Source organism: Elephas maximus, chromosome 21 (genome assembly GCF_024166365.1).
Source record: "Elephas maximus indicus isolate mEleMax1 chromosome 21, mEleMax1 primary haplotype, whole genome shotgun sequence".
Taxonomy (NCBI): domain Eukaryota; kingdom Metazoa; phylum Chordata; class Mammalia; order Proboscidea; family Elephantidae; genus Elephas; species Elephas maximus.
Genome location: NC_064839.1, coordinates 49,779,379 through 49,794,699, shown reverse-complemented (window position 1 = coordinate 49,794,699; position 15,321 = coordinate 49,779,379). Strand labels below are relative to the sequence as shown.

Here is a 15,321-nt window from a genome sequence, read left to right as displayed (position 1 = left end):
TGTAGTGGTTAAGAGATTGGCTGCTAACCAAAAGGTTGGCAGTTTGAATCCACCAGCCACTCCTTGGAAGCCCTGTAGGCAGTTCTACTCTGTCCTATACGGTCGCTATGAGTTGTACCAACTCAACGGCATTGGGCTTTTTTTTTTTTTTTTTTTTTAAATAGCGATTTCAAGGACTCATACAACCCAAGGTGATAACTTTATCAACTACAGAGATATTTTTTTTTGTTTTGATTTTTAATCCGCTTCTAGAACATTTGGTGGCAGCTTTTCAGAGAGCTTGGAGGTAAATAAAACCAATTGCTGACAAGTCAGTTCTGACTCACCGTGACTCTGTGTGTCAGCGTAGAGCTGTGCTCATAGGGTTTTCAAAGGCTGATTTTTTTGGAAGTAGATTGCCTGGCTTTTCTTCTGAGTCACCTCTGGGTAGACTCAAACTGCCAACCTTTCAATTAGGAGCCAAGTGTGTTAACCGTTTGCACCATCCAGGGAATGGTGGAGTTACATAATGATATACATTGTCAATAATGACATAAAAACCTCACACTGACACTGCCTGCTTTGTGTGACTTAGACCTCCTCCCAGTTTGGAATGACTGAGCTACCTGACAGTCTCAGGGAGCATTTGTGTATTCTACCCTCCCCCATCTTATTTGAAAATATCCCAAGTCTTTGTCATATACAGTTGTCCCTCAGTATTGCTTCCAGGACCCCACTCCCATCCCCTCCCTGACCCCTTGGATACCAAAATCTGCTTAACACCCTTATATAAAATGGTGTAGTATCTGCGTATAACCTACACACATCCCCTCCCCATACTTTAAATCATCTTTAGATTGCTCATAATACCCAATACAGTGTAAATACTATGTAAATAGTTGTTTTCTCACAATTGAGGACTTGCTCTGGAAGGTAGCCTTTCTCTTGTTTGAGTTCCTGGAGCTCTTCTGGAAATGCTGATGCTGCCCGGATATCAGCCGATGCAATGTGCCCGTGACCTTGAAGTTCTTGAGGCTGTAGCACTTCACATTGCTAGCCAGCCACCCCTTATTAGCCTGGAACTCCTTCCTTTTGCTCTCCTCAACCCCTCATACTTAGCCTTTGAGGGGATTGCTCTGACACTTTATTGCTTCTTAGGAGCCATTTTTTCATAGAAACAAAGGGTGCACACAACACAAGTAGTGAATGAAGGATATGCAAGACGAACAATGCTCAAACAACGAGTGCTGGAGAGAGAGTGAGGATCTGTGAAATGGCGGGAGGCTAGAGCAGGGCATGCCTACACAGCACCTCAGTCCTGTGGATGCAGCGGAGTGCTCACATGTGGCAAATAAAAGTTTTCCTTTTTGGAACTGCCCCCACCCCAATATTTTTGATCTGCAGTTGGTTGAATCTGTGGTTGCAGAACCCATGGATACAGAGGGCCAACTGTACCTTGCATAAATCTGTCCCGATTTCTAAGGGAAGGAAGCCTGTGCCACTTACTTAATCTGCCAATTGATTAATTCCATCAGGAAAGGAAATAAACTTAGTCCAATGTGATTTATTCTTAACAGTGCCTCCTGGCTCCTTTTTAACTCCAGAAAGTTACCCAGAAATGGCCTTGTAACACTTATAAAAGCAGTCCTGGTAGTGCAGTGGTTAAGCACTTGACTGCTAACTGAAAGGTTCTTAGTTAGAACCCATCCAGCAGCTCCATGGGAGGAATACCTGGCAATCTGCTCCTGCGAAGATTACAGCCAAGAAAACCCTATGGGGCAGTTCTTCTCGGTTATATATGGTCACTATGAGTCAGAATCGACTTGATGGCACGCAACAACAACAACAACATGTTAAAGGCCATAGGAATTCTCCTCTAGGTTTTTCCCACTCAAAAAACTCATGTATTAAGTGAATGGTCCCCTTGAAAGGCCTAGACACATAGGGTAACTGCCAAGGACAAATACCTTTCAGTGAGGAAGTGAGGAGATCCAAGATGGTGCCCGGGATGGCCAGGGGCAGCAGCATGCAGATGCTCAGGCCCTGGGACCTGGACTCCAGAGGGAGGACGCCCTTTTGTGTGGGTGGCAGGGCATTCAGGGCCCACCCTAGTGTAGCCTGCTCTGTGAGCGAAGGTGAAATGTGGTTCTGGAGAGACCAGCCCACTTCCGACAAATGTAACGTAGAAATGTCTCAGGCCTGGTGCCAGTCCTCTTAGCTTGGATTCCCAGGTACAGTCAGATCTGCTAGAATCTGTGGAGTGTGCTCCTGCAATAGTCACTGACTACGTTGACTTGTCTACTAAGACAGAAGGAGGCCTCTTTGATGCTGTGTTTACAAAAATCCCCAGAAAATTGCTTTTATGGGGGAGAATGGGTGTGCGCAGTTGTCCTGATACAACTAGAAAAGTTTTCCTTTTGAAATGTTGGTGTATGTTTCTTACGTTGGCTTAAGGAAATTTTCCATATTAGCGTCCCCATGATTGGCTGCCAAGGAATCTGTTTCCTGTTTATTCACCAATGTTAGCAGTTTCCTGGAGACAGATTACCAGAGAGGAGGGATGCGCTTCATATGGACGCTGACATGCAAGTTTGGCTTTCTCCTGCTTGGCCCACCTGGTCATTCTCAATTTATTTTGTCATTATCAATTTAATGCATTATATGTGATGATACACTGGGTTCATTTTGTGCCCATTTGGTGGTGCTTTCTTAGGGAATATAGGAAAAGTACCATCATTGGTGTCATACATACCACTTAGTAGACAGCTGATCTCATACGAGATAGGCTTGACGTTGTGAGCCTCAGCTTCTTCATCAGAAGGTGGAGATAATATCTATCTTAATTGGGTCATTATTATTCATGAATTACGTATGTAGAGTACCTGGTCCATCTAACTAACCAGTTACCTTTGAGTTGATTCCAACTCCTGGCAACCCCTTGTGTGTCAGAGTAGAACTGTGCTCCACAAGGTTTTCAGTGGCTGTGATCTTGTGAAGTAGATTGCCAGGCTTTTCTTTCAAGGTGCCTCTGGGTAGGTTCCAACTGCCAACCTTTTGCTTAGTAGACCATTTGTACCACCCAGGGTGCCTTGTTAAATGTTACTGACTTTCCCTTCCTCTTCTTTGGTGAAGGATCTCACTAAAGTCGTTTTCTTGCTGTCTGTCTGTCATCTGTCTATTTTTCCAAATCTTTCTGCTGTGGAAGAAGAGGTGTTAGCAGGCAGCACTTGGTTTTAGTTTTGGTCTTTAATATTACAGGCCAGCCAGAGCACCATTTGAAAACAGATCCCTTTACTCTGGCATCTGCTGAGACTTAAGGAAGTTCTAAGACCAAGTACACATGGTAAAAATCCCAGGTAGCCTTTATTCGAAGATTTCACAAACAAGTTACACATTTCTTTGCAACTACATGGAAAATCGAATGTAAATTTACAGCTCAGCAATTAAGTAACTATGGCTCAAAGGAACTGCATGTACAGTACAGTTAAATATTTTAAGGTGACACACTTTCATCCTTTTTGAGTGTTTATGAAAAAATCCATTTAAAATGTCTGAAAATTTTAATCTTGTGGGAGGGGTAAATAATATTTGACATCAGGACAGTATGGATATGTGCATGACAACACAGAATGTTATTCGTAATAGCCTCTATTTTTAACACTTTAATAATCAGAGTGCATGTATATTATAGGTATAAAATGGCTTTATTAAACTCTAAAGGAAAAGCTTGAAAAAAGTAGTAGGAAACACAAGCTTTCAGAATATGCTCAGTGTTTCTACAAGCCACTTCCTGAAAGGCTACATAGTAAAAATCGCTGTAGTCTTTAAAGGGGGGAACCGCAGAACAGAATTTCAAATTCTCATAGAATCTAAACTTTCTGGAGCCATTGAGGCCAGATGAATCCCCAAAACTATTGCCCTGAGATAATCTTTATACCTTAAACCATAAACCAAAAATATCCCTTGAAGTCTTCTTAAAACTGAATAATAGTTTAACTTAAGTAGTAAAGAATGTCTGCCGTGAGCATTGAACTCTTTTTAAGATCTATCTACATGGGATCAAATTGACAACAGTAAATCAAAAGATTAGACAGGAAGCTTAGGGGACAGTGAGTTTATGTTAACGGGAAAGGAACAACTGGGAAAAGGTGGGTGAGAATGACTGCACAACTTCAATATAATCCATGTAACTAAATTGTACAGAAATTGTTGAATTGGTGTATGTTCTGTATATATTTCCAACAATAACAAACAAACAAACAAAAAATAATTGTAGTCTTCCCCAGCCTGTTGCGTCTCACCATATGCAGGGGGGACTAGGCAAGTCGAACAAAATGGTTCCAAGGCTTATCAGTCTCCCCAACCCTCCAGCAATCAATGTTAGGATAGTCATGAGCATGAGAGATAGAAAGAGGCATTTTCGCTTACTTAATTGATGAATATCTAAATGATATCTGCTTAAATTATAGACTTTTTCTTAATTTTATAGAATTAAGTTCTTATCTGAAATCCTCCTTCACACACTCATTCCCACCATTTTTCTCTGACTCTACATGTCCTTCCTGTAGGCTTTTTTATAAAGACAGTCAAAACCGCTCTCCTGAACAGTGCTGTTCTTTAGAAGCTGTTCACTAGTGGGCTCATCCACTGGCAATAGGAGATACAGTAAGGGTAACACATTTTATGTACTGAAAGAACTGTTACTTGCTCTAGGTGAACAATTGTGAAAGCATTGTATCTTGGATTACAAGAAGTATCAAATTGCAGTAATCAGTTTGGGAGAGACGATGGGATAAGTCAGCTTTATAAAAAGTGTGGCCAGATCATTAGATTGTTGTTGTTGTTGCTATTATTATTTTAGTAGTTAAACAGAAAAGGGAGTCAGCTCTTTCTTGGTGCTCACCCTTTTACTGGTGTGATTTAACAGTTGACGTGTGCTTGGGCCAACTATATGTGAATAGAGTAATGTACTACATTCACAAAACCAGAAGCTGCTGGAAGGCCGTTGTTGTTGGGTGCTGTCGAGTCCATTCCAACTCATAGTGACCCTATAGGACAGAGTAGAACTGTCCCCATAGGGTTTTCTAGGCTGTAATCTTTACAGGGGCAGATTGCCAGGTCTTTTCTTCCATGGAGTGGCTGTTGGGTTCCAACTGCCAACCTTTCGGTTGGCAGCCAAGGACTTACCACTTTGCTCCAGCTGGGGCTCCTGTTGTAATGACCGTTAGAATTCATCTATTTGAATTGTGCTTATAGCCTTCTCCCTCAGCTCTCCTCCCCTCAGTTGGTTTGGTCGTGATGGGAATGTACTTTGGATCACCACTGCAAGTAATTGGTCTGGTAGAAGCCTCTCATGTACCTGCTGGCAACTCGTGGAAGAGAAGGGGAAAAAAATGATGAAAATTGTGATACTTGTGCAGGAACATTTTCTAAGGCCCCGATATTAACTTAGAGCGAAATCACCAGTTCCTAACAGAAGGCTCTTAGGATTGAGAACTAGTAGAAGCTCCGTCGAGTTGTTCTGGGTAGATGGGGTGATTTAGGCTTCGGGCTGGAGTTTCCTGGTCTGAAGTAGGCACTCTGCTGGGTGTCCTGCTCGGAGTTGGCAGCGGCACAGGGACACAGGGGGAAGAACATGGGCTCAAGAGCCCAGTGGTCTGGGTTTCGGTACTGGAAGCAGCCACTTACCTTGGACATGCTGTTTACGTTTTCCCAGCCTCCACATGCTTTCCCTGGGAATTAAGATGATAGTAGTACTTGCCCCATCGGCTCGTAAGGGGTCAGTGAATTAGTGTATATAAAGGACTTTGTTCAGTATGGGCACATAAACAGCAATCAATAAATGTAGACCATTATGATGGTGGTGGTTATTAATTACCTTCTTGTTCATTTACCCTGGAGAATGTCGGCTCTTTCCCCCAGAGTCACAGAGTCACCTGTATGTGGGCACCGTTGCACCAAACCCAGCCTGGAAGCTCACCTTGTTAGTCATTTTTTGACTGCCACAGCTTAAGCTCAAGATCCAAAGTGTTTATTTGCAATAAAATACAACCTAATCTACTTCATGAGTTTGGTAGTAGCTGGTTATTTCCTCTATCAGACTATTTATAGTGGCATTTTGAAAAACTGAGATGATTCAAAATATCAAAATTAAAAAAAAGATGCATTTAACAGCGTTTTCAAGAATCAAAGTCTCACTTGATCCTGACATGAAATGGTTCTCAGTTTATTTTATGATGTTCAGATTTGTAAGTCCAGAGGCGTGTTGCCTTCACCGGCCTGTAATGACGCTCATCTGGAGGTAACTGGCAGGATGGAAGGTAACTTTTACCACAATTTGAAAATGTTGGTATATATAGTTTTTAAACAAATTATCAGAAATAATTAATTTTATCGTATATAAAACGGGGAGAGATGTAAGGCTTAATCAACTAAGATGGTTGATGTATTCATAAGACAACTTGCTTATATAACCGCTTACGTGGTGGGGGCAAGATCCTCAGTCTTGTTCTCGGTGGTAAGTTGAGAAAAGCAATTTCTGGCTCTTGACTTTTTTTTTTTTTTTAAATAACTTGGACTGAGATAAAATGCATCATAATAACAAAATAACGTCTTGGTTCTACTTTTACTTGCAGTACACGATGTGAACGTGTTCTAGCAAGGTAAAAAATGTCCTGTGATTCAGGAAATGCTATCACTTTGGCTTCTAAGAATTGGTCTTTTTTTTTTTAATTAATTTTTTAAAGAATTAGAACGTGTCAGCAAGATGTCTGTTCTGAACTCTGGGGACGGGGGTATGCTTGAATAAGGGGAACTGAGGCATGTCCTACAGTGAAATCTGTGAAGGCTGGAACCTATGTAAGGTGGAAACCTGTCGGAGAAGGAAAACTCAAACATTTGCCAATAAAATGAGTGATAGAAAAGTGGTAAGACCTGTCAAAGGTGGAAAACTTGCAAGACCCGGACAAACAGGGCAGTCCCAAGTGCCGGCTCTCACAGGCTTCACTGTACTTAGTGATGACGCACGCACGCTTCTCCTGTTTTTCCGTGTTCTAAGCCAAGCTAAGCTGCGGGCCTGATTTGCAAAGTACAGAGAGCCTACCACTGGCTTGGTCGAGAAGGAGGTCATGGTACTTGTTGACTTAAGTGAAGGGGTCACTCAGTATCCTCCTTAGAGATGGTTCAAGTTCATGATGGAGGTGAGCTTTCTGATTGTTGGTTAGCTAGCGGGTGGGCAGGCTGCTGAGCAGCTGGTTATTTGATGACAGTGTGTTCAAGAGTGAGCTTGCTCCCCCTGCCTCGCAGAAGAGGGGAGCTGGGTGGTTGCATCCAATAAAGCCAGAGGAAGCTTTGCGGAGTGTAACCCATGGGCTGAGTCCCCAGCCCCTGGCTCGGGGTGACAATAAGCATGCTATGCCCAAGACACGGCATCTCCCGATTTTGCAAGGGACCTTGTTCCAGAGAAAAATACACACATGTTGGGTCTCTGGACGGATGGTTGTAATGGTACTTAATGATAGGAGTTCACACTGATATTGGTCCTCCTCATCTTTGAGCATCTGGTCGCCTTCGCAGCCCACTGGGAAATGTCCCCATCTTACCGGTAAGAGAGATGAGCTGAGCTGAGAGCCTATACTGTGAGCTGGTGCTTCTGGCTTTTATGGACGCACCTAACGAGGCGCACGGGGGACCCCGAATGGTGAGTCACAGATGTGAATTTGCATTAAGGCAAGACCCAGCATCAGCCACATGAGACACGAAATAGAGATTAGAGAAGAGCTACCGTCCAGCAGTTTTAACCACCAATACCCATTTATTTTAATGGAAAAAAAATTCTCTGCATTCTATATGTCTCCAAAAAGATTTACTGTCGAAACAAATACAATATATGGAACTCTATCTGCGTAATTTCACTACAGTAAAGACAACATATGACTTCTACTTCCTACAAGAGGCTAACGAAAGAGCACAGGTGCAAACATAGATTGCATAAGAAAGCATGTGTGTGTGCGTGTGCGCGCGTGTGTGCGCATGTGTGCGTGGGGTTAAAACCTTTAGTAAGCAACTGCATTAAAATATGCTAAGACACTCACCCTAGTTCGTGGCGAGCTCTAATAAAAAGCTACAGGCTCTCACAGGTTTGATTTGGTAGAAAAATTTGGTGTGAGCTTTGATGGTTCGTTTACAGTCTAGCCACAAGAAGATAATCTCAGTACCAGCACTGACTTTTCTCTTACTCTGACATGCTCACGGAATAAAAATCAGTTACTTTTCATACATAATGAACGTCTTTTATTTTTAGCTTTGCAAACAACAGTAGTCGATTCACACAAAAGGTTACTTTTTTTTTTTTAAACTACCTGTATTTACTCTATTTTATGCATGTATATAGGAAACAAACCGTGTGTATGTGCATAAAGGTATGTCTGTACATGTGGGTCTGTATGTGCATACAGGATGGTGCCTGTTGGCCTCTTCCTGTGTATGTGCAACTTCTATGATGACATTTGCAATTGTACACAGACCGACCAGGATTGGTGTCCCTGTGATAACCAGTGGGTTATAACTTGTGGGGTCACAATGTCTACAAGTGCAAGTGGGTGCCCAGGAAGGAATATGTCAGCCCTTTTTTTGGCATTCAGGGGTAAAATTGCACGCTCTGCTCCTCTCCCATCTCTGCTCAGGACCACGACATTTGGTGGCGGTGAAAACTGGTCATCCAGCTCCCTGTACTAGAGAGAAAGCAGCTTCCTTTCTCTGCTCTCCCCTCTGGGAACCTGCCTGGCTGGTCATGGCAGTGATGAGACTGAATGGGACATGGAAGGGACATGGGGGAAGAGGCAGCCGTGTGGGCTGTGCTAGGGCTGAGTTTGATGACAGGGCCCCCGAGGGTCCAGCTGTCTTATCTTCTGTCCCTCCTTTGTGTGACCTCTCTAGAAAGAATAGCATCTCAAAACCAAGCTCCTCCTGTGTCACCTCTCCGTATAAATACTGTGTCTATGCACAACAGATACTCACACATATACAAATACCAACCCACAGACAGAGCTGCGTGTGTGAAGCGCCGATTTAGCAACATGTCAACACATCAGAGAAAGCTGTCACTGTTCCTGCTTTGCAGAAGGTCAAGTTCTGTGTCATGATTTTTAAACATTTGGGGAAAATCCAGAGGATTCCATTAATGAAAGGAGAGAGGAAGGTGCTGTCAAAAAATGGCAAGGTACAGACAACGTGAAGTTGCAAAGAAAACAAGACTCTGGAACGATTGAGGCCTGGTTGTGAAGTTCGATCACTATAAACGGCAATCTTCAGATTTGGGTTTTTTTTTCCTGTTGCTATGGTAACTCGGTAGTAAAGCTGCAGATATCAGGAGTTCTTACAGACCTGAATGGGAGAAAAATTCAGAGTTAAGTCGGGGTATCGCAACTTGCCTGCAGACATTTTCGGCAAACACTAGACAAGAGACTGACAAACTGTAGTCAACACGTTTATAAACATCACGCTACCATGGGAACTTTTTTTTCTTAAGCTTACATTTGAAGACAATAGCTACTTCTGCTGGTTTGTATCTTAAGAGGCTGGACTTCTCCTAAAATGTTCGTGATGACTTCAGACGCAAACCTCTCGTGTCAAAACCACAGCAGTCGTTAGCACTGCTGCCAGGGCTCCCCACCTCATGCACATTAGCACAGAGCTTACTTATTTTATGAATAAAATAAGTTTGGCTTTGTAGCTTAGAGACTGATGTTGGCATTGTTGAGAATATACACAGCAGAACTTACACCAATTCAACAGTTTCCACCTGTACAGTTTAGTAACATTGATTACACTCTTTGAGTTGTGCAACCATTCTCACCCTCCTTTTCTAGTTGTTCCTCCCCCATTAACATTAACTCACTGCCCCCTAAGGTGCCTATCTGATCTTTCCAGTTGCTGTTGTCAATTTGATCCCATAAAGATAGATCTTAAAAGAGCATAACGCTCAAGGCAGACATTCTTTACTAGTTAAGATAAACTATCATTTGGTTTTAGGAAGACTTCTTCGGGGATATTTTTGGTTTAAAGTTTATGGTTTAAAGATTAAAAAAAAAGATTAGACCCCCATATATTTTGTCACAAAGGAGGGCAAGAGAGCTAATGGCAGGTCTTCAGACATGCTGTATGAGTTTTCTCTTGCTGCTGTAACAAATTAACATAAACTTAGTGGTTTAAAACAGCACACTTCTATTATCTCACAGTTGTGGAGGTCTGAAATCCAAAATGGGTCTCATAGGGCTCAAGTCAAGGTGTCGGTATGGCTGGTTCATTCTGGAGGCTCCAGGATAGAATTTGTTTTCTTACCTTTTCCACCTTCTAGAGGTCGTCCACATTCCTTGGCTTGTGGTCCCTGCCTCCATCTTTGAAGCCAGCGGTGTAGCATCTTCTCACTCTGACTCTGCTTCCATTGTCACATGGCCTTCTTCTGACTCTGACTCTTCTGCCTCTCTCTTATAAGGACCCTCGTGGTTATATCAGGCTCAATAACCCAGGATCATATCCGCATCTCAAAATTCTTAGTCACGTCTGCAAAGTCCCTTTTACCATGTAAGATACCACGTTCATAGGTTCCAGGGATTAGGACATATTCATCCTTGGGGGCCATTATTCAGCCGACTACATGTGGGTAGCCCTGTGTTCCCAGGGGAAACAAGGCATCAGGTAGCAGAATTGTGGACTGTGCGAACATATCACTCCAGTGGACACGTTCATGGAAAGGAACATCAGAGTAGGAACATTCTAGAACTCTCACACTGCCCCAGTTGTTCACTGCCCCTCCGTCAGACTGCCTGTGAGGACTGGCGCAATCCTGTGTCTGTCAATTCCACTTGGTCAGTAGGAAGCTGCTTGCTTTGGGGGGCAGCTCTGACGCAAAGACGTCCAGGGGAAGTTTCAAAATGAAGCATCCTTTTTTGCTCCCTGAGTCCTTGTAAGCTCTTTGGTGCCCATGCAGTTCCAGCTGAGAGAAGTGCTGAATTCCAGCCCAGGAGTAAGATTTTGCTAGTAGGTTGAGTAAACAATTGTGTTAGAGTTGCCAGAGCCCTTCTTCTCTCATAGGCTTCTATTCTAGGTGAGTCCCGTTACATCCAGAGGAAGAAAAAATGGAGGCGAGGTAGCCATATATTAGTGCTCGTGCTTGTCCACCTGACCTTTATCCCACCCCTGTAGAAAAGCCAGTCCTGCCTCCATCCAGAAGTGCCCACTGAAGATAGGTTACTGCACGTGGTTGAATGTTGCTCTTAGGTGCCATTGTTACTGTGTTTGAGCCCATTGTTGCAGTCACTGTGTCAATCCATCTCCCTGAAGGTCTTCGTTTTTTTGCTGATCCTCTACTTTACCAAGAAACCTGATAACATGTCCAAAGTACATGAGATGAAATCTCACCCTCCTCGCTTCTAAGGAGCATTCTGGTTCTACTTTGTCCAAGATGGATCATTCATTCTTCCGGAAATCCGTGGTATATTCAGCGTTCTTCACCAGCACCATAGTTGAAAGGCATCAATTCTTCTTTGGTCTTCCTTATTCATTGTCCAGCTTTCACATGCATAGGAGATGATTGGAAATACCGTGGCTTAGGTCAGGTGCACCTTAGTCCTCAGTGTGACATCTTTGCTTTTGAACACTTTAAGGAGGTCTTTGGCAGCACATTTGCCCAATGCAATGTGTTGTTTGATTTCTTGTCTGCTGCTTCTGTGGGTGTTGACTGTAGATCCAAGTAAAATGAAATGTGACTTGGTTGAATAACATCTTCTAAAATTTCATGTCCACCTGGAGCCTGTGAATCTGACCTGATTTGGAAATAGAGTCTTTGCAGATGTCATCAAGTTAAGATGAGGTCATGCTGGGTTAGGGTGGGCCCTAAATCCAATAGCTGGTGTCCTTATAAGTAGAGAGAAATTTGGATACAGGGACACACGCACACATATACACACAGAGGATGCCATGTGAAGATGGAGGCAGAGACAGTAGTGATACAGCTACAGGCTACAGAATAACATGGATGGCTGGCAACCGCCAGAAGGTAGGAGAGAGGCATGGAATAGATTCTCCTTCAAGGGCCTCTAGAAGTAATCAACTTGGATTTCAGACTTCTAGCCTTCAGAACTATGAGTAAATAAATATCCGTTGTTTTAAGCCACGTAGTTTGTGGTAATTTGTTACAGCAGCCCTAGGAAACTAGTACCTTTTGCTCAGAAGTTAAGCCATCTTGAGATAATGCCTTCATTTTTATAGTAACTGGATTTCATTTGTAGCCAAATTGTAAGACAGTGGTAAAATATGGACGATATTTGAAGAAACAGATTTGAAGAACATCTTTTAAGACATTCTTTTAGGTTGGATAGATGTTCCTTTTTTGTTTTTGGAATGGTGAAAAGCCATTTGTACTGTCAGGCTGGTTTGACGTCTCCACTTTCTCTGTCTAATTTGGTTCACGTTCAGAGCAGGGTTTTCCAACAACTGCACTGCTGACATGTTGGGCTTGAGAATTCTTTGTGGTGGGAGTTGGCCTGGGCATTGTAGGATGTTTAACAGCATCCCTGACCTTGACCCATCCTCCCAGTTATGACAGTCAATGTCTCTGGACATTGCCAACTGTCTCCAGGGGGCAAAATCATTCCTGGTGGAGAACCGCTGGTCTAGACAGACTAAGCGTGGATTGGAAATGGCCGAATATCATTTTTCCCAGCTAAACCAACAACATTTTTGGCTTTGATATGATTCAACACCTCTAAATAGAAATTCATTTCTGTTAAACGGGAAAAATATTAACCAACCCAATTTTATGGTGGCTACTGGTGGAATGATCTCCTTATATGTTAAGGAGATCTTTACCAATATGAAGTTCTAAACAGAATCAAACCATTAGAAATTATTGTCCTACTTGCAGTTTGTAAAAACTATACAATAATACTATTGAACATTGAGTAATTCATTTCTCTGGAATGCAGTGACTCCTTATCGAATTCAGTCCTTATAGTAACACTTGGATAAGCCCTATTATGTCACCATTTTACAGATAAGAAGACTTGTGCTTAGGATCCTTGGCCAGGTTCCTTCACCTGCCTGAGCCCCAGGTTCTCATCTGTAAGTGGGGATAACAGTAGTGTGACCACAGTGTCTACCTGACAGACGGAACGAGGTGCTTTGGCTCCCATAGCACTTAGCACGCACAGTGAAGCTGGGCCAGGGTGTGGGCCGTGGCTGTCTGATTTCAAAACCCACGATCTAAGCTGCCACACCAAACCAAGAATTCATTTTTCCTAATATGGAGGAGCCTTAAAACCTTATAATGAGAAGGAAACCAAAGTCCCAGAGAAGAAATTAGTCTACAAGGTTAATAATCTACATGAACTGTAGCCTCATCTACTCTGAGACGAGAAGAACTAGATGGTGCCTGACTGTCCCTATTGACCATTCTGATCAGGGCCACAATAGATGAACCCTGAGAGAATGGGAGAAAAATTTCAAACAGAATTCAGAATCTTAAAAAGTCCAGAGTTGCTGGACCAGTTGAGACCAGAGGACTCCCTGAGACTGTCACCCTGAGATATATTTAAACCTTGAACCTCAACTATCCTCTGAGACCACCTTTTAGAGGAATAACAGAGTGGCACACAAAATAAAGGCTATTACCCGTGAATATGGTGCTGAATTAAACACACGCACACACATCTATTTGAGACCAAGAGACCAACAATTACTCTAAAGCAAAGATAAGAAGATAAGGGGGCAGGGAAACTAGAGTACTGGAAACAGAACAAACAATGCAATCAAAGAGTTGACTAGTGGACAATGGAACTAATGTCACTGAGCAAATTGTATAGAAGTTGTTAAATGGGAACCTAATTCACTATGTAAACTTTCACCAAAAGCACAAAAAAATATTATTTAGAAAAAAAAAGACAACCTTATAGTGACTTCAGTACCTGCTGCCTTACCCATACCACTGCCTCCTTTTCCTTTAAGACATAACTGAAGCTTTCCTGTTTCTGGGAAGCCTTCATCTACTGTCCCAGGTGGACCTGGTGCTACATTCTTCCTGGGACCACTGCCTCATTTTGGCACTTATTAATTGCCGTGTGTTTGTCTGTGTGGCCGTCTCCCTCCATGCTGTCTTCCAGTGGCTGGAGAATAGTGCCTGCTACATATTAGGCATTCAGTATATAGTTATTAAATATAAATAAACATGCACATATTATGTTTGCATAACATAACAATATCCCATAATTTAAATAATGTATGCAATGGATTATAAATAATAAACAATTATTATAATAATGCAAAAAGTAGTTTAAATAAATTATGAAGTAAATAAATGCATAATTGCAGTGCAGGAAGTTAGTAAGATCTGCACCAAGAATTGGAATGGGAGAGGTTCTCTCCTTTCCGTAATCACGAAAAATGGGGTGGGAGGGTTGGGACTTTCCCCTTCAAAATGTGCTTCATCCCCTTGAATGTGAAGAAAGTGCTTGGACATCAGAGGATGCCTTTGAAGAGGGAAACTGGCCCCTGTGAGGACAGGCAGACTGCTTTGGTGAGAACAGGGCGGTGGTGTTGATGCCTGTCTGAAGCTCAGCTACTATTACAGCAGTTGTGCCAGCAAGCCGTAGAAGCCTTAAATTCTGCAGCTTACTTCCTGAGCTGAAAGGGATAAGGGTGCTCTAGAAATAGGGGAATGGACTGGAGCAAATCCCCTGGAACCCACTGGGCCATTCAAGGCTGCCTGAGCACTGGGTTTCTGAGATTCAGGAGAAAGGGCTTCCCTCTTTTCCTGCTGCATGAGCTTTGTCTTCGTTACCTCGTGCTGCCTTAACACAAATGCCACAAGGGGGTGGCTGTGAAGAGCAGCATTTATTGTCTCAAGGTTCAGGAGACTAGAAGTCCTAATTCACAGTGTGGCTTTAGTGGGAGGTCCTTTCTAGTCTATTTCAGCTTCTACTAGCTGCCAGCATCTGTCTCCATCATCCATCTTCCTCTTGTCCCTGTGTGTGTTTCTGTGTCTATACTGCTTTTCTATAACTCAGAACTGATTCGGTTTAGAATGCACCCTACTAAGGCATGGCCTAATTAGCATAACAAAGAGCACCCTCATTTCTAAACAGCATTATGTTTATGCATATAGGGGCCAAGATTTCAATACATATTTTTTTGGAGCACAATTCAATCCATAACAGGCTTGTGATGGGAAATTTGAAGTTAGTTGTTAAATAGAGACATGGCTTTTTGAAGTCCTCAAAAGCCTGGTGAGGCGGTGTAGTTAACACGCCCCTAAGTGGGGAGTTCAGGACACTCTCCAGACGGGGT

At 42.8% G+C, this 15,321-nt stretch overlaps 1 protein-coding gene across 1 annotated transcript in view; it reads right to left on the bottom strand.

Moving 5' to 3' along the window:
- Window positions 1–7,790: 7,790 nt before the first annotated feature.
- CDH13 (cadherin 13) overlaps window positions 7,791–15,321 on the bottom strand; it is a 1,228,073-nt gene continuing 1,220,542 nt past the window's right edge. The window contains exon 14 of the mRNA XM_049863997.1: window positions 7,791–9,363. Within this exon, the coding sequence (XP_049719954.1) occupies window positions 9,356–9,363 (8 nt within the window). The 3' untranslated portion in view covers window positions 7,791–9,355. The remainder of the gene's footprint in view (window positions 9,364–15,321) is intronic.